Source organism: Chenopodium quinoa, unplaced genomic scaffold (genome assembly GCF_001683475.1).
Source record: "Chenopodium quinoa cultivar QQ74 unplaced genomic scaffold, ASM168347v1, whole genome shotgun sequence".
NCBI classification, from domain to species: Eukaryota; Viridiplantae; Streptophyta; class Magnoliopsida; order Caryophyllales; family Amaranthaceae; genus Chenopodium; species Chenopodium quinoa.
Window position 1 is genome coordinate 2,705,302 of NW_018742815.1, and position 18,424 is coordinate 2,723,725.

The 18,424-nt window shown below is 36.0% G+C and overlaps 1 protein-coding gene across 1 annotated transcript; it reads left to right on the forward strand.

The window, feature by feature from the left end:
* Window positions 1-1,828: 1,828 nt before the first annotated feature.
* Window positions 1,829-17,619, forward strand: LOC110725744 (UDP-sugar pyrophospharylase-like). Its single transcript, XM_021905213.1, has 18 exons — window positions 1,829-1,925; window positions 2,188-2,298; window positions 2,408-2,512; window positions 4,779-4,895; window positions 6,161-6,301; window positions 6,694-6,793; window positions 12,059-12,186; window positions 12,261-12,332; window positions 12,431-12,495; window positions 12,711-12,771; window positions 13,978-14,095; window positions 14,952-15,076; window positions 15,364-15,440; window positions 15,651-15,756; window positions 15,847-15,906; window positions 16,534-16,614; window positions 16,729-16,968; window positions 17,184-17,619. Exons 1-18 carry the CDS (start codon window positions 1,917-1,919, stop codon window positions 17,349-17,351), a joined length of 1,884 nt encoding a protein of 627 aa, XP_021760905.1. The 5' UTR covers window positions 1,829-1,916; the 3' UTR covers window positions 17,352-17,619.
* The last annotated feature ends 805 nt before the right edge of the window (window positions 17,620-18,424 follow it).

Genomic DNA, 18,424 nt, shown 5'->3' on the forward strand with positions numbered 1-18,424 from the left:
TACCAATTAGGGTGAACCTAATTTAATAAAAAAAAATTCTTTTCAACTTTAACAAGAAGAAAAGCAGCGTGAATTTTGACATTTTTGAAAGAAAAATAACGTTTTGAAATCAACTCGATTCACTCGAACTAGCTCACAATTTTCATATTTTTATAAACTCTTAGACATCTCTCTAATTTTATTAATGAAAATAATCATATTTATAGGCATACAATCTCATGCCCGATAGCATAATGGGATACTAAAATAGCAGAAGCAAATGCTATTATTTGGGGTTTGAGGCTCGCAGTTCAGCAGGGAGTGAGGAAGGTTGTGGTTGAAGGGGATTGTCTCAGTGTTATTCAAGCTCGGAGAAAGCAATAGCTCTAGTTCCTTTCATCTTGTTATTGATGATATTTTAGCTTTCATCTTGTTATTGATGATATTTTATCTTTATGTTTTTCTTTTGTTAGTGTTAAGTGGTCGTTTGTGAAACTCGGGGGAAATAGTGTAGCACACTAGCACATGAATTGGCTCACTTTCAACATTGAAAAGTCGGTCAAAGAGTGTGGAATAATGTAATCCCGCATATTCTTGATGTAGCTTCATCTGATTCATTAATTTAAACTCTCCTTTGAGGGTTTTTTCAAAAAAATAAAATAAAATAAAGGGAAATTCTCTTTGGTAACACTGTCATTTTTACTTTTCTAAGTGGTAAACTATGAAAAAACTTATTATCATTGGTAAATCTGAATTATTGATTACCAAAGAGAATAGGTATTTTATATATAAATTCACTAACCATGGTTAGTATTAAACCCAAATCCAAAAACAGAAAAAAAAAAAAAAAAAAAAAAAAAAAAAAAAATCAAACCCCATACCACCTTACCTAGCCACCAGCGACAGCAGCACCACTGCCGGTGGCTAGGCGCCCAACCCCCGGCCGACGATGTCTTGCCTCCCCCATGCCCGACGCCCAACCTCCCCCACTACCGACGCCCAGCCTCCCCGTCCCCCACCTTCTCTCTTTCCCTTTACCCCGACCCCCATTTCCCCCACCCCGAAAACCCTTAAACCCACCTCAAACCACCGAGAAAACCACTCCTCCTCCTCGAAAAACCTCCTCCCCTGTAAGCCGACCACGGAAACCCTAAATCCCACCCAAAACCGTCGGAAAACCCAACCTGTTTTCTGGGTTTGGTTTCGAACCCCAAAACGGGTTTGGGTATTTTCTGGTGTTTTAGGTGGGTTTAAGGGTTTTCGGCCGGCGAATAGGAGAGATAGGGCGTCGCTGGCCGTGGGGGAGGTTGGGCGTCCGCTGACTGAGGTTGGAGCGCCTGGCCGCCGGCGAAGGAAGGTTTTGGTTTTAATTCTGGGTGGTGGTTGATGATGACGGTTCAGGGGAGAAGGAGGTTGTGATCTGGGTGGTGGTTGCTGATACGGTTCAGGGGGAGGGGGAGCCCGGGGAGTCAACGGCAGAGGGGCTAGCGCCGCCGTGCCGACGTTGGTAGGGGCGGGAATGGTGTCTGGTTGGTGGGGTGGCTTTTTTTTGTTTTAATTTTTTTTAATAAGTAAAATAATAACAATAATAATAATAATAAAATAAATTAAAAAATAACTAACTATAGTTAAATATTTAACTATACTTTATCACTAATGTTATGGTTAGTTAATATAAAAAGTTTGAGTTTAGCAAAGATAATAAATTTTTTTACAATTCACCATTGAAAAAATTAAATATTACAGTGTTACCAAAGAGAATTTCCCTAAAATAAAAGATAAAATTAAATCCTAACAAAGTCTAATAATATCGTGTAAAAGGATAAATATTTCTAATCTTTATCCTATATATTTACGTAGACACGTAGTAAATCATATGAATATGATAAAATAAATTGTAAAAAAAAATACTCCTAAAATCTTGATGATTGATCTGCATGATAATTTTAAGCAACAATTTCAGACTTTGATCTAGATAATTTTAAATTATTTTATAAAAAATTTAAAACTAACTTTATAAAATATTATACACCCGATTTATTTAAAAGTTCGCACTCCATATTATCATTATGAATTTGGGATTTTCTCGAAGATGAAGTCTTAAATTGATTTAGAATTATCAAAGCTATTTAGAGAGCACCTTTTTATTCCACCTGATTCGAATATTCTAAATCCATATAATTTTATCAGATATCTCCCTTTCTCCGATCTCTGAATCGCTCTCCAATGGCTGATTCCACCGCCGATCAACTCTCAAACCTCGACATTTCCGAACTGGGTTGTCTCCGGGAAAACCGCCAAATTCTGTCTCCTAATCATGTGCGTATCAATTTCATCTCAATTATCATCATTTTTTTTTAAAATTTTGAAGTTTAATTTGTGTAATTTTGGTAATGAATTTTTAGCATTTTATTTGAATTGAATTCAGGTTAAATTAGCGGAAGTGTTGATTGAGAATGGACAGAGTCATTTGTTTGATGATTGGCCTGAACCTGGTGTTGATGATGATGAGAAACGAGCATTTTTTGATCAGGTTAATTCATTGAATCTGATTTTTTTTTTCAAGGTTCTTTAAAAAAAAAAGATTTTTTTTGATGGGTATTAAAGGTTTATTGATATTTGATTAATCGGCCACATTGGTTAGAGATCATTTTTAAGGAATTCGCTGCATATAACATAATTTTACTTGATAATTGATACACTTGTTGTGATTTGTGAACGATCATTTTAGTATTGAGTCCTTTCTATACTACATGTTTCGTACTTCGAATCAGGTATGAAAAATATTGTACTTTTTTGTTAGGATGTATGTATATATTCTAAAAAAAAAAAAAATGGAATTTCAAAACTACTACTCCGTACTATTACTGCAAATGCGAGCTCAAAATTCACTCTTAGCATTAATTATGGAGTAATTATAATTGTGTTATACTCGTATATATGTAATTTAGATGATTACATGAAATTTTGTCCCCCTAGATTATTCTACATATAAAAAAGGGCTGCATATAAGAAGGAAAGAATTGACAATTAATAAATATTTATTACACCGATTTACTCGTGAATTGTCGATAAATTCCCAACTTAATACTAAAAAAGGAAGTATATTAAATGCTTATATATAGCATTACCCAAAAATTTATAGTGTATTTTATCATTTTCATGATTCCCTTTCAAGCATTTCTACCTGTTAAATTGTCCGGCCTTAATGTGTGGGCTTTCTAGTTGTTACACCTTGTGCCATACCATACCACATGGAACCTTAACCGATGCCTCGATGCCTCTAGTGAGACTCTCACCCAAGACATAGGGGGGACTTGGATTCTTGGAAAAGGTTACTGTTTGCAGACTTGTAATTGAAAAGGGTTTGGCTAGCTTGCTACTTCATAGCAACTAAAGCGAAGGATAGTTTATGTGGAGGTGCTTGTTTGGTCCATATATAGATTAGAGAAGTCTTCATCTGAGTTGGGCTGACCAGCTGTAGCCCTATTTCCTGTTGGCCATGCAAAGGAACAGGTTAAGGTTGGGAACTGGCTCTCTAGTTTTGGACGATCTTTAACTTACCAAACTCAGATGATAGACTTCTCTAATCTCAGGGTTCACTTTAGAGTTTAGGCTAATCATCATAAAAAAAAGTTGTCACATTATTATTAAAATCTGAACTTCGGTCCTAAATTCACTAGGGGTAAGCTTTACCTTTGTCACTGTCCTGCAGATGATTGATTGAAGCTCTTAACTGCTTCCTGCAGTTGACTTCAGATATTATTTTAGTTACATTCTAGTTTGTTCTAAATTATTGTAATATTAGAGCTAGGCCCCTTTTACTAACAGTTAAAGATCAGATTCCTTCATACACCAAGTCGGTTAATCTGGCCTGAAATTGATAGCAATTGTCAACATGCTGCAGCTGCTGTTTACAAATGTTATGGTGACTGCATAAGTTCTAAACAAAAACTCTAATCTTGATTTAAATAAACTAGACCAATGTAGATTTGAGAAACAATCAAAATGTTCTTGTCTTCTTGTTACTACTGCTTCTAGGCTTCTACCCTGCAACTGTTTGTTTTATCAGTCCTAAGCTGCTACTTCCTAACTCGTAGTCTAAGATTTTATTTTCTTTAGAGTATTAATAATGAAAACATACTAAAAAGATTTAACCTTCTATGGCTTCTTCAGTTGCTTCCACATCGATGCATGGTGTTTCCTAGGGTATATGAGTTTGATGGCATGCTCAATCCCTCCCTTCCTTCTTATATATGGAGACAATTCCTTGGCGTCCTTGTGATGAGAACATTTGCAACTGATAATTTTATTTTTATTTTTTTTATAAAGGCTGTATTACAAACTTGACCTATGTTACCTGGGCTTAGATGCTCATGTCTGAGTTTGACATTTGTACATTCTAATAGTCCGACTCTTAAAGGATTTCAATGGTTTTGGTCTGAAACGAAGTGTCTAAGTTGACCTATGGTGTAGTATTGAGGATCCAACACGGATTCTTGAAGTGAAATGAAGCATTGAGTATCATAGAACTAGAATATAATGTTGGAGTGCATATATTGCTTTCTCCGTCTCTCTCATCTTTTTTTACAAAAAATTTCTATATTATTTTTGCATAATGTGCTTGATAGGGGCTTTATTTTATTCTAAAGTTGATTTTTTATGAATCATGTTTATGAAGAAGATGACAGTGAATTGATGTCCTTATGGTGTTTTATGTTGTAGATACTGCTTTTAATGTAGTGATATCTTCTTTGTTATCTTTTACAACCTCTAAATGTTACTAGCTGTTTTTCCAGGTTGCTCGCCTTGATGCCAGTTATCCTGGTGGTCTTGTGCAATATATAAAAAATGCTAGAGAACTTCTGGCAGATTCAAAGGCTGGAAAGAATCCCTTTGATGGTTTTACACCTTCTGTAAGTCTTGAGTTTCAGTTGATTTGAACAAACTCTCTGATTCCTCACTTCTAAATGTTACTTGCTCCTAATATCTATTATGTCCATGCTACCATTGCGTACTTGTTTGCCTTTGTGTTTCGGTTCCTCAACGTATGTCTTTCCTTAATGTGTAGACTACAGTTGTGAGTCTCATGACTATCACTCTCCCAGCCAGTAAAGCAAGCTATTTTTGCCTAGTCCAGGGTGTTGCGCGGCTTCCTGCTAGATCTGTCCACCTAGTTCAAAATTGATTATGAATTAGGTAGATGATATCCGAATTCCAGAATCCAGACATTCCCATAAGGTCATTAATAAAAGCTAGCTGAAATCTTTTCAGTGGCTGAACATTCTAGTGACCAGAAGTTTCAATCAGGGATTCTATGTGTAACATGGAGAAATAAATAGAAATTTACTACAAAGTTTTTTTTAAAAAAAACACTATCAGATCTTGATTATCTGAAGATAAATTGCTGGAGTAGATCCGAAGAAGAAGCATTTAAGAGTCCAAAATGAGAGTGAAAGAGCCACTGAGCAAGGCGGAGTTGCATAGACCATAGTGTATCAATCAGAAATTGGGTTTAAATAATAATCTGATGTATGTATATATCATGTGGTAAAAAGGAAGTCAAAGAAGGGAGATCGCTGCCTCAGTAGCCACAGTGAGATGCATGGAATTTGTCTCAACTGCAAACAACATAGCCATTAAAGCAACTGTGCTCGTGTTATACAATGTTTTCAGTCTAAGTTAGGTTCTACAAAATTACGCAATGTCTCTGAAGAGTCATATGAAGGGAAAAGATAAAGACTATTTTGAAAAGGAAAAGGACTCATTTGCTTTATAAATTTCTCTTTTCTTTTCTGGGTCACTACTTTCTAGATTATAGCTGTACTACCTCCTAGGATTGAACTTGATACTTTGTACAGTCCAACATGCATCTGTTTACTATAAAGATTTTTTTTTGAAACATGTTTACTATAAAGATTTGATGAGCTGGGACAATTGATGTTCTTTGTTTTGATTGGATAGGAAATATTTAGAGTTGCTGTGTGTGGCTTGTTGGTGGAAGTAGCTGATTGATTTGTTGATAAGTTTATCAAAACTGGATTAATCTGTATCTGTTAGTTAATTTTTCCATTTTAGAGAACTGTTTATCCTCTTTTACTTGTTCTCCTTTTTCTGAGCTGTTAATACTACGTATAATCCTTCTTTTTCTTAACATTTTAAAAAAAAAAATTTCATATAGGTTCCAACAGGTGAAAATCTGACTTTTGCTGACGAGAACTTCATCAAATATGAAGAGGCTGGCGTCAAAGAAGCAAAAAACGCTGCATTTGTTCTTGTTGCTGGGGGACTTGGAGAACGTCTTGGATACAACGGAATCAAGGTGATAAATATTCTGCAAATTTCAACTCCCCCCACCCCCCTAAGGAAATATGATAAGCAAGCAAGTGTGGTTCTAGAAGGGTTTGCTTCAGAATTTTCTTACGCAACCTATATAATGGTGATTTGCATTTGGAAGACACTAATCACCCTCTTTCACCATTTCCTCCTGGATATGTACTTTATATGTTCCTTTTTCCACTTTCATTACATCTCCTTTATACCGTGGTATCTAGTCTGTTATGTCCAACAACAAATTTTTTTGGGTGCATGAAAATTTTGGACTTTTTCTTTTGCTATTGTTGTTGGAAAGCAAATTTGTTGCATAGATGTGTTCTTTTGTAAAATCTGACAGTCACATTAATTTAGAGTCTATTGCTCTCTGTGCACTTGCAGGTTGCTCTTCCTTCTGAAACCTCCACTGGAACATGTTTCTTACAACTGTACATAGAGTCTATTCTTGCTCTTCAAGAAGCTAGTTGCAAACTATCCGAAGGTTGGTGCTGCAAAATACTCTCTACTATTAATTTAAATTCTGTTCTAGTCTTTTGCAGGCAGAGTTATATATTTGGTAAAAGTCGATTTCCATGTTTTTGACAGTGAGTCCATTTGTTTCTCTTGCATGCGTGATGAGCCTTTCTAGCTTTAGGTTTTCTAAGAGATCCTTGAACATTATCATACTAACCTTGATAATGCAAGTTGGGAAGTGAAAAATGCACTTTGGTATCTAGATAGAGATAAACACTTGGTTCCATGATTAACTGCTTCAGGTTGTGTATATTATTAATTTGTGCATGCTCCAGCAGGAGCTGACGTCCTCTTTCAATGTGAGATGGTTTTTATTCTGTTTCTTCATTCTGCCGGTCTGTTGGTGTTGTAGCACTTCTAATTATCGCATTTCAATAGGAATGTTCAGAGTGAGGACTAGCAAGCCATTATTCCAATGTTAGGATCTGGATTTATCCGAGGGCCAAGCAATATCTTTGGGTATTATGCTTATGTAATATCCTTCTTGAGCTAAGGGGATGATATAAATTAATTGAAAGAAACTTTGGAGTGTTGCCTTAAATAGGTTGAGTAATGGGCTTTAGCTCTTTTCATTGATGATGCCGCTTTATATCTATCCCACACAAAGCTGCTAGTTTTTTGTTTTCTTTGCTTCTGAAAGAAATACTACCAAACTGCTAGACAGGCTGACGAGGGGGTAGATCAGTAGACTATTTTCCTTCCCTGTTTCACTTGTACTATGAACAGACGTCTCTCACGGTCTCACCTTGAATTTGTGAAGCTATTGTTTAGATCTCAGATTCTTAAAAATCTGAGTATCTGAGAGCCAAAACAAATGTGAAGCCAAGTATACATCAGTAACAACTTTAATTGGCATAATGGGAACCAAATCCTCATCAAATATTATCTCACCTTGCAGGTCACATATGTACCTTTCTGTCTTACATTTGTCCATCTGCCATATTGAAGAGGCAATTCATCATTTGTCTTTTCTTGTGAGTTTGTCTATGACAACCTAATTAGCTAATTACTTCCTCCTGACCATGTTTTATTCCCACTATAGGCACCTGCTGCCTGTTACGCTGTTTTATCCCTCCAGCTACAACGTAGAAGTCAACCAGCTACGACGCCCTCCAGCGGACCCCCCATGTATTCATTTCAAAACTGAACTTCCGCCTCAATGAAGGCATTTCTTGGACAACTTCTTTACAAGATCACTAAGGCCCTATTCACTTCACCTTAAAAATATAATATACATTAAAAATAATTTCATTTCAGTAAAAGTAAGTTCTTTTTTTTTCCTAAAAAAAAAAGGAAGTTCAGCTCAGCAAAAATAAGTTCAGTTTAGGAAAACTATTTTCAGTTTAGTAAAAATCAGTAATCTTAAAGAAGAAATATAATATAAATTCAGTAAAAAATAAAATTCAGTTCAGCAAAATTAATTTCAGTTCAGTAAAATTAATTGAAGTTCAGTAAAAATAGTTTCAATTGAACAAAAATAAAGTGAAGTGAACGGGGTCTAATTACATTTGCAGTTTCTGATGCAAGCTAGTTTTTCAATAAAAAGTGTGTCCAATCTCTAAGGCCATAATGAAAAATACGTAGTAAATCATAATTTCCTTTCAGAAATCAATGACCCGTATCACTGCTCAGTGATTTGTTGAGCAAGGGAATCTATTTATGCTGGGCTGTACAGTATGTCTGGTTCTTAGATGAAGTATCTGGGATTTAGGTAGAAAAGGCAAATGAAATGTGTGGTGGCAACGCCAATGTTTTTGTTAAATTTGTTAGAAATCATGAAAGAAGTTTTGAGTTCCAAGACTTCTTACATACTGAGAGGGTGGAACCAGTCAACCAGATATAGGAACAAAGCAATTTTTAAGGTCTCCTTGTCATCTAGTGCCGCTGAAGTTTTTTTCTTTTCATTTTTTTTTATCTCATTTGTGTAGCTGATACAAATTAAGACTAGAAGGTTTCCCATCCTTAGTCATTCTCTATGTTCATCGGACTCGGCTGAAATCCCAAAGTGTCCGTGTCGACTCGACACGACGCGGACACGGACACGGAATTCGTGTCAGATTCGGCTATTTGCACTTGGATACTTCAGAGCAAGGGCTGTGTGCGAAATCTTCTTCGACTCCATTGAAACCAGAGAGTGAAAAGAAAAGAGGGGGAGGAGAGAGAGAAAGGCAGGAAGAGGAAATGGAGCTCTTTCCCAAATTAAAGTCAAGAAGAACCGCAATTCCCAAATTGCAGCCAAATCTTTTTATTTTCCCATTCTACCGTCCACGTAAGCACTGGTTAAAAAACCGGTTTTTTTTTTTTCCGGTCCAGGGTAAACCGCTACTTGAAGTAGCGGTTTTTTTGCAATAAACCGCCACTTCAAGTAGCGGTTTCTTAGTTTAAAACCGCTACTTGAAGTAGCGGTTTGTTTACAAAAAACCGCTATTTTATGTAGCGGTTTATTTTGGAAAACCGCTACTTCAAGTAGCGGTTTACTTTGAAAAACCGCTACTTGAAGTAGCGGTTTACCCTGGACTGGTTTTTTTTTCAAACTTGCATAATCACTCAAAAAAAAACCTGCAAGTTGTGTACCTGTAAAACATGAGATATATAGCATATTTTCAACACAACCACCATAAATAACAAGTTTATGAAGATCTAAGGAAGTCGAAATTGCAAAGTCGAATATTTTTCAATTGATTAAATATAACAAAATCCAATTCTAAGCATTTACAAAAAAATTAGTTTAGTTCCAAAATATACACTTAGCTCGGGCGTTGCTTCTTCCCATGAGGTGACGATGAAGATGATGCAGCTGTCTCCTCTGGAATGTCATCCAGGCCAACTCCAACCCCAGACGTAGTGTTGCTACGCCGTCGGTTTCTCTGATACTGGCGATGCACTAGTGGAGGAGATGTCATGATAGTATGCTGAGAAGGAGTCGGTGGACGGAAGACACGTGCTGAATGGCCTCCACGATGAGGTGGTGGTCTGATCGGCATAGTGTGCACAGTAGAAGATGAAGACGTGGACGGTCGAGGCTGCTGAATAAGGTGTGACTGCCCCACCCTAGACAAGGTTTGGCCACAAAATGATGTAAAACCCTGCATCGTCTGTATGGCAAATGGTATAGCCGTCTCTGGTGGCAAGTGGGAGATGGTCTCAGTAGCTCCCGATAGCTGGACCATATGCTCCCTAACTGAGAGAACTCTATCAGCTACGCCACTCCAAACATCGTGGCTCCTATGGGAAGTCTGCAAGCGTAGAACAGATGGATCAACTGGGCCTGGACGAATCACCGGCTCCATGGATCTTTGTGGATAATTTCTCCACCCCAATAGCAATATAGAGGGTAGTTCGGAACCTCCATGTTTCATTCTAGAAAAGACCATTATTAATCAAAGATATTAGATTGCAAAAATTCATTAACAGTGTGGCAATGTCCTAACATCAAGCAAGCAAACTACACAATTATAGCAACCTAAACTGAGCTATGAAGGTCTTAATACCTCTTGAAGCTCAACATGGGCATAAGTCATGACTACATGTACTTTGAGCTCATGTACTTTGTGTATAGAAGCTCTATTTTCACTTTCAAAATCAGCAATTATAGCAACCTAAACTGAGTAATGTGATCGAAACCATTAATAATTCTACAAGGGTTATATGTAAGGTAAGTAAATCAACAACAACAACCAAAACCAACCACAAACATACATACAATTCTGAAACTCAATAACAACAACAATAAACAAGAACACTAACAACAACAACACAACCAAAACCGAAACTCAATAACAACAACAATAAACAAGAACACTAACAACAACAACACAACCAAAACCAACAACAACAACACATACATACAATTCTGAAACTCAATAACAACAACAAACTCAATAACAACAACAAACCCAATAACTGAATACAAAAAATAATTAGGGCACTTACCACAAACAAGAATATCAGCACGTTTCTTCTGAAATTAGCGAAGCCGACCACTAAAGTCGAACCCTCGGCGTCAACAGCGGCGGCCTTCGTTGCTGAGGAATGCTCCGGCGGCGTCGGTGGATTCCTTGGCTGCGCCGGCTTCCGTTGAAGGAGGTGTGATTTTGGTGGAAGGCGTGGATGGGATTTTGGTGAGAAGACGAAAATGAAAGAGGAAAGTGAAATCAGGAAATTATACCTGCTAGAAAACCGCTACTTGAAGTAGCGGTTTATTAAACAAAAACCGCTACTTGAAGTAGCGGTTTATTAAAAAGAAACCGCTACCTGAAGTAGCGGTTTATTAGTAAAAACCGCTACTTCAGGTAGCGGTTTTGCTGTAGACCGGATTTAAAATTTCTTCCCCCTGAACCGGTGACGTGGACGGTACTTTGGGAATTCTTAAAACTTTGGCTGCAATTTGGGAATTGCGGTTCTTCTTGACTTTAATTTGGGAAAGAGCTCGAGGAAATGAGTGGGGCTGTCAGAAAGGTGGGGGGTAGGGTAATGGGTTACCACTTATTTTGCTTTTGACTTTTTTACTACTAACTTTTACCAAAATTACTTTTTTGTGATACATTACCCAATATTTACAGCAGAAACAATTTACAGCAGTAAAAAATTCTTTTATTTTATTTTATTTTATTTTTTTGAAAACGGTAAACAATTCATTTTAGAGAAAGTACTAGAATAATTATAACAAGAAATAGTAATCATATAATTTATATTACAAGAATATGATATAAAAATTTAATTTTAAAAATTTAAGAGTATTAAAATATTTTGTAATGTATAATTTTTTTTGGCAAAAAATAAAAGTGTCGTGTCTCCGCACCCGTGTCCAAATATAGGACAGAGTCCCCGTGTCCTAAAATTTTGGAAATTGACGAATCGGACACTTGGACACGTGTCCGTGTCCGACACACGTACCCGAGTCCATGTAACATAGGTCATTCTTGTCTGAGTGGGGTTGCCTTGTCCTCTTACATTGTAATGCTCCTGATTTATCCCATTGCTGAGATGTTTACTTGCCTAAGAGGACAATGATAAATTCAGACGATACTGTATAAAGATTATGGGACAACAAAGTTGATAAGCAGAATGAGCTTGTCTGAGATATAAGTAGTGACAGATGGGCTAATATCTGTTTATAAGCATTTGTATTTTATTTATTTACGACTAATGTCTTGGGGCCAAGTGAACCAATTTGTTCTGTAAGAATTTTGTATACTCCTTGTTAATATTGAAAGTTTTCTTAAATTTGTAGGTGAACCTCAAAAGGAGATTCCTTTTGCTATTATGACTTCTGATGACACTCATGCACGTACATTGGAGCTGTTGGAGTCTAATGCTTATTTTGGAATGAAACCATCACAAGTCACACTTATCAAGCAGGTAATGCTAAACATTTTGGGTTTGTATTATTTGAATATTGATTTTATAAGAAGCTCATATGGGAACTCTTTCAGGAAAAAGTTGCTTGTTTGGCTGATAATGATGCCAGGCTTGCTGTGGACCCACAAAATAAGTACAGAATTCAGGTGCTAAATATATTGTCACGTATAGGAATCAATTGTATATAACCTTAAGTTATGTAACCTCTTCTGGACTAAAATTTTATTGCTCCTGGTTGTGGCAGACAAAACCTCATGGTCATGGTGATGTACATTCACTTTTGTATTCAAGTGGCCTTCTAAAAAAATGGTATGTGTTCCTCTTATTGTGGGGTTCATACATTTTTGTATTACCCATTAGAGAAGCTATAAATTTCTTGTTATATCAATTGCTTGATTTTCTAACCTATTTCCTTTCCCCAAGGCATTTAATTTTTGTGTTAGTTTAAGAATTCACTCACATTTAATTCTGATTTGTTAACTTGAGGATGCCTGAATTCTGTTTTTTGTTTTTGGAATGTGAAGGCATGATGCTGGTGTAAAATGGGTGTTGTTCTTCCAAGATACAAATGGACTTCTCTTCAAGGTTAGCTTAGCTCATTGGTCCCTCCCCCCTTGTTCTTTGGTCTGACAGGAAGTAGTGTTTCTTAGATTGATATAGGTGCTTGATTGTGTATTGTAAAATTGATTGGCACTGGGACTTAATCTGTAGTGACTATATAGGTACAGGGACAAATTCTAGCGTCTCAATCCCTACTTCAATTGCCAATTCCCTAAAGGAAATTGGTATGCATCACTGGAATAATTGCTAATTTGATTTGTTGACGGATTTTACTTTAAGATAAAAGAATAAAAATTATATCAATTGTAGATTCCTGCTTCAATGACAACCTAACTAGTGGATGAATAAAGATCAATGAATAAAAATTGGGGAAAACAATTATAACTGTTATTTCCTTGTGTATTGATTTTGATCTTTCCAGAATACTGACAAGCATTTGAGACACGAGGAGTATAATGTGATATTAATATGATGATATAAGGTGTTTTCACATTTTCGGCATATTTTAGGATAGGTTCCTGTTGTGGATTTAGGTTAATGTTATGAAGTGGTAAATCTTATACAATGTAGTTGTTTCTTGACTTTCAATACATGCGATATTTTACTTATCTTATAAATTAAAGATTAGGGTGTTTGTTCTTTAAGAGGTACTTCTAACTGAGTCTTGGTTAGTTCGTGAATTAGTCAAAATATTCCACTCAGCATGTCTCCGGCTGGCCTTCTTTTTAAATGTTTGTTTCCTCTATTTTCCTGACGAGAATATATCTTATTTGAGGTCAAGTCATTCCCAACAGCATTAGACATTGACCTTGTCCTTGTGTGCTTTTTTTTTTAAAAAAAAAAAATAAAATTATGCAAGTTTGCTCAGGAAATGAGCTTGGGCAAATTTTGTGGGACATGTATTTTCACTTAATATAACTTTTTTTAGGGGTCATGTTTCCAGCCCTAGTGGCCTTCTATTTTCCATATTAATAGTTCATTACTTCATTTTCTCATTTTCCTGACAAAATTTTGTTCGGTTTGATTCCGAGTCACTCCTAAATCCCAAAGGCATTGAACCCTGACCTTATGTGTTATTCTATAGTTCACAGTTTCACACCCTTGCATCAACATTAGTGTGAAGTCTGTGAACTGCTAATGAAGAGCCAGAAAAACATTGATTGCACATTTTTTTTTTTCACTTCCTTTTTTGTCGGCTCATTCCTTTTCTTTATAATTTTGCTATTGTAGGCAATTCCAGCATCACTGGGAGTCAGTGCCATTAGACAGTACCAGGTTAATTCTCTTGCAGTTCCGCGAAAAGCAAAAGAAGCTATTGGAGGCATTGCTAAGCTTACACATGCTGATGGTATTTAGTTAATTTATTGGATTAGATTTAACATATTTATCACAACCTCATTCCATTCATCTTGTAGTAATCTGGTGCATAAGTTTAAACTCCTACAATTTAACACTCTTCCTAAATACTACATCCGGAATTAATTTGCACACTTGAATTTGGCACGGAGCTTATGCAGTATGGTTGCAGAGAGATGAAGAAAGTAAAAGTGCAGTAGTGCACTTGAAAAGACCTTTGTGCTATTAATTTAGGACAATCAAAGAAAGCAAGTGTGCAAACTAATATGGGATATCGGGATGCAGTAATATTAATAGGTGTTACAAGTGATGGGTGACCAGTGTACATGCTTATCTTTTCCTATTTACTAAGCATTGTATTCATATTGAATGGGATGTTGAAAGAGATAATTGTACCTTTCTTCGTTTTGGTAAAGAATATAGCATTTATTTTGCCAAAAGTGACTTGATAAGTACTCTTTCCATTCCCACTAAAGCATGTATGATGTCACATTGTCACATCTTTGAGTTCAATAATTTCTCAGCGTCTGTTCTCCTTTGGTTTTGTTGTGCTTAAAGCTGAATAGTATTTATTTATAAGACAATGACTTTATTATGTTCTAACATTCCTCATATATTTTCCGTGCTTTTCATGACCAAATAAGTTTATTAATGCTCCATGGCGATGCCAAGGCTATTGCCATTGTGTTACAATAAAGATATTGGCCATTCACTACAAGTGTATTGTGATATTGGCATGTATTCTAAAATAAAGATTAAATCACATATATGTGATCAATGTACTTGTAGATGCAGTACTCAGTATGTTCCTATGTTACAATTTTTTGACTGTGTAAGGTGAACTTCAGGGAGAACAATGGTGATTAATGTTGAGTACAATCAACTTGACCCTCTGCTCCGAGCAACTATCAATCCTGAAGGAGATGTCAACTCTGAGAATGGGTTTTCACCTTTTCCCGGAAATATTAATCAGGTAAAGTCTGAACCGAATTTCTTTCCTATCCTTATGCCCCCTCCCAAAGTGTTATTTTCTGCCTCTTCCTGCATTTAGGTAAGGCGCATGTGCATTTACTGAATGGTTTTAGATACATAGGATGGTGATTAAATGGTATTCTATGCTGTTGGTAGAGATTTGTTAACTTGCTGAGGGAGGGGGGGGGGGGAGGAGGGCTGGAATATGTTGTGTGCCTACATATATTGGTTGCTTTGCTTTTCTTTTCTTATAATTTTGACCAATGAGGTTGTGACATTACTCTGCAGCTAATACTGGAACTTGAATCATACATTGAGGAACTTCAGAAGACAGGAGGTGCCATCAAAGAATTTGTAAACCCCAAGTAATCTTCTGTTTCCTGAAATTTGCCAATATGTAATTCAATTCTATTCCAGACTGTCACACATCTCACTGCTGTTTACTTATTTCACTCAAATTTGTTTGCCCATGAAATAGAAGTTCTATATACTCTCACTTTTCTTGTTACTACACTGTTTTATTTCCAGTTAATATGATGGTGAGTTTTTAATCCCCAAAGTCTATCCTTGTGTAGGTATAAGGACGCTACAAAAACTTCCTTCAAGTCTTCTACGAGATTGGAGTGCATGATGCAAGATTACCCTAAGACTTTGCCTCCAACTGCAAGGGTTGGGTTTACAGTAAGTTGCAGCCTTTCTATATGTAATAATCATCCTTGTTATTGGGATTATCTTGACACAAATTTGCTTGTTTCATTCATTTTTGCTTAGGTGATGGATATATGGCTTGCTTATGCACCTGTGAAGAACAATCCTGAGGATGCCGCGAAGGTAAATTGTATTTACTTGTACAATTGAAGACTTGAAGTGATATAAGGAATTAAGATGATGAAAAATTAGCTGCTTCTACTTCCCCAAATAGATTTCGAATTTGAGAAGTGAGCTGAAGAGAGTGGAGCGAGTGAGCATAAAGTTGATATAAGGGAATCCATGGTTTGCTTATATGCTAGTGATTCACAGTGAAAAATACCTGTGAACCTAATTTAAGAAGAGACTCAGAGAGGGAACAAAATAAGAGTAGAGTGAGCATGGAATTAAATACTAAATGGATCTATTAAAACTTCATCCACAATTCCACATGGTCTGCATGATTGAATGCTTGATAGCTTTTCCAATATAAATATTAGGCCCTCTGATGATGAATTATGAAACCTCAATAGAAATGGTTTGTGTGGTTTTATTCAATGAAAGCACTTTTAGTTCATATTCCAAATTTTGCATCACCTTTAATGAGTGTCAGAAATTATGCAATAGGACTAAAATCTAAGTGGCCAAAGGTTAAAAATTTGACCAAATAAATAGTAAATGGGTAGATAAAAAAAAAAAAGAACTGAGGGAGTGTGTCAATTTGTTATCATGAAGACCGATGTGATTTTGATTGTTCTCTTATTGGTGAAGGTTCCAAAGGGTAATCCATACCATAGTGCAACTTCTGGTGAAATGGCTATCTACAGGGCACACAGCCTTATATTGAGAAAGGTATCTATTTTGTTGATCTTGCTAATCGTTACCACCATCAGGGTGTGATATCTCGCAAGTTATTTATGAAAACTCTATTAGATCCGGCTTTGAATCAACTGCTTTCTTTGTTAGGCGGGTGTCCAAATCGGTGACCCAATAATGCATGTGTTTAATGGACAAGAAGTGGAGGTCTGGCCTCGCATTGTGTGGAAGCCAAAATGGGCACTTACATTTTCAGACGTGAAAAGAAAAATTAAAGAAAATTGCTCCATTTCACAGAAGTCTACCATGGTTCTCAAGGGCAAAAATATTTTCATTGAAAAACTTTCCTTAGATGGAGCTCTTGTTGTAGACTCAATTGATGGTGCCGAGGTATGAACTTATTCATAATTCTTGGCAAGTTGCATTGTTAGTCTAGGTTACTCCAAAAACCCATTACAATGTGAGCTCTCTTTTAGAATAAATATTTTAAGCACCCAAATCCACATGCACTCTAGATAGAAGAATAAAGATGGGAAAACAAATTTCCAATTTGGTTCTCTTTGGTTATATTCTTACTTTTGGTCGTTACTCTAATCTTTTCACAGGTGAAAGTGGAAGGTTCGGTGCAAAACTCGGGTTGGATCTTAGAAAATGTTGATTATAAGGACACTTCCATTCCTGAAGAAATTAGGATCAGAGGGTTTAAAATAAATAAGGTGGAGCAACTTGAAGGAAATTTCCATGAACCTGGAAAATACTCCTTGAAGCCTTGATGTATTTTCTTTTACTAAATAAAGAGAATTTTAGTTTAGTGTGTGAAGTTTCCATAGCAGCCTTCAATTGTACATTTATTCATTCATTGTACGCCACCTTAAATATTGGTCAAAAGGGTGCTTAAAAATTGTTTTTGTAGATTAATACCAGCTTGTGGTTCATTCATCATAGGTTTTTGCCAAGTACACATACAATTGATGCAAACATGACGAGATATACTTCGTATTTATTTTTTCAATTTTGTGGAACCATAAAGTTCATTCTTTATACTAGTACATTTTTTTGTCAAATGGTGTACCTCATAAGATGACAATTACACAGTAAGTATTAGCATGACACACAAGCTGAATACAACAAAAACATTGTTACTAGTGTTTGTTGGGGATTTTACTTGAACAAGGGTCATAAAGATGAAAATGGAATTGAACAACAATAAACCTTCGAGGTGTGAACGGAATCACTTTCCCAAAAGTAATATTTCGACCCTTAAACTACACACTGGGTTTCACGAAATTTACTTAGGAGATACAACGAAGAAACAATCGTAATTATGTGTTGTAAACAAGTTTGTGTAAATTGTGATGATGAACCTTGAAAAATAATAGCCAAACCAAGAGAATGAAAAGAAGAAAGTCACGTCCATCTCTTTTCACTTTCTTGTTTTTTCATCATATAATTCATGTATATAAATATAGAGCAAAACCAATTGTAACCAACCGTCACAATTAATTGAAGCAAAAAGTATTGTGTCCGATCGACAAAGCACTACTTCAATTTCTTGTCTTATCTCTAATCTTTTGACTCCCTTAATTATCCACATCTTAACCAATGGTAATTAAGAAAATCAAATCATGATATATATCACCAATACTCTAAATTTTTCTACTCTTATATTGAATTATGAACTCCTTAATAAACTAGGGTGGAAAACGCTCCAATAAATGTTAAAAACCGATTCAACATGATTAGATACTATTTAACTTTATATTTACACAATTTGATATTCAATCTATAAGGACGGTACATAATAATTTAACATAATCTAAACCTGACTCGACCCAATCCCCCTCCA

Coding starts and splice junctions, on each gene's coding strand:
- LOC110725744 (XM_021905213.1), top strand. Junction 6,302..6,693: donor TTGGATACAACGGAATCAAG/GTGATAAATATT, acceptor GTGCACTTGCAG/GTTGCTCTTCCTTCTGAAAC. Junction 15,441..15,650: donor AAAGAATTTGTAAACCCCAA/GTAATCTTCTGT, acceptor ATCCTTGTGTAG/GTATAAGGACGCTACAAAAA.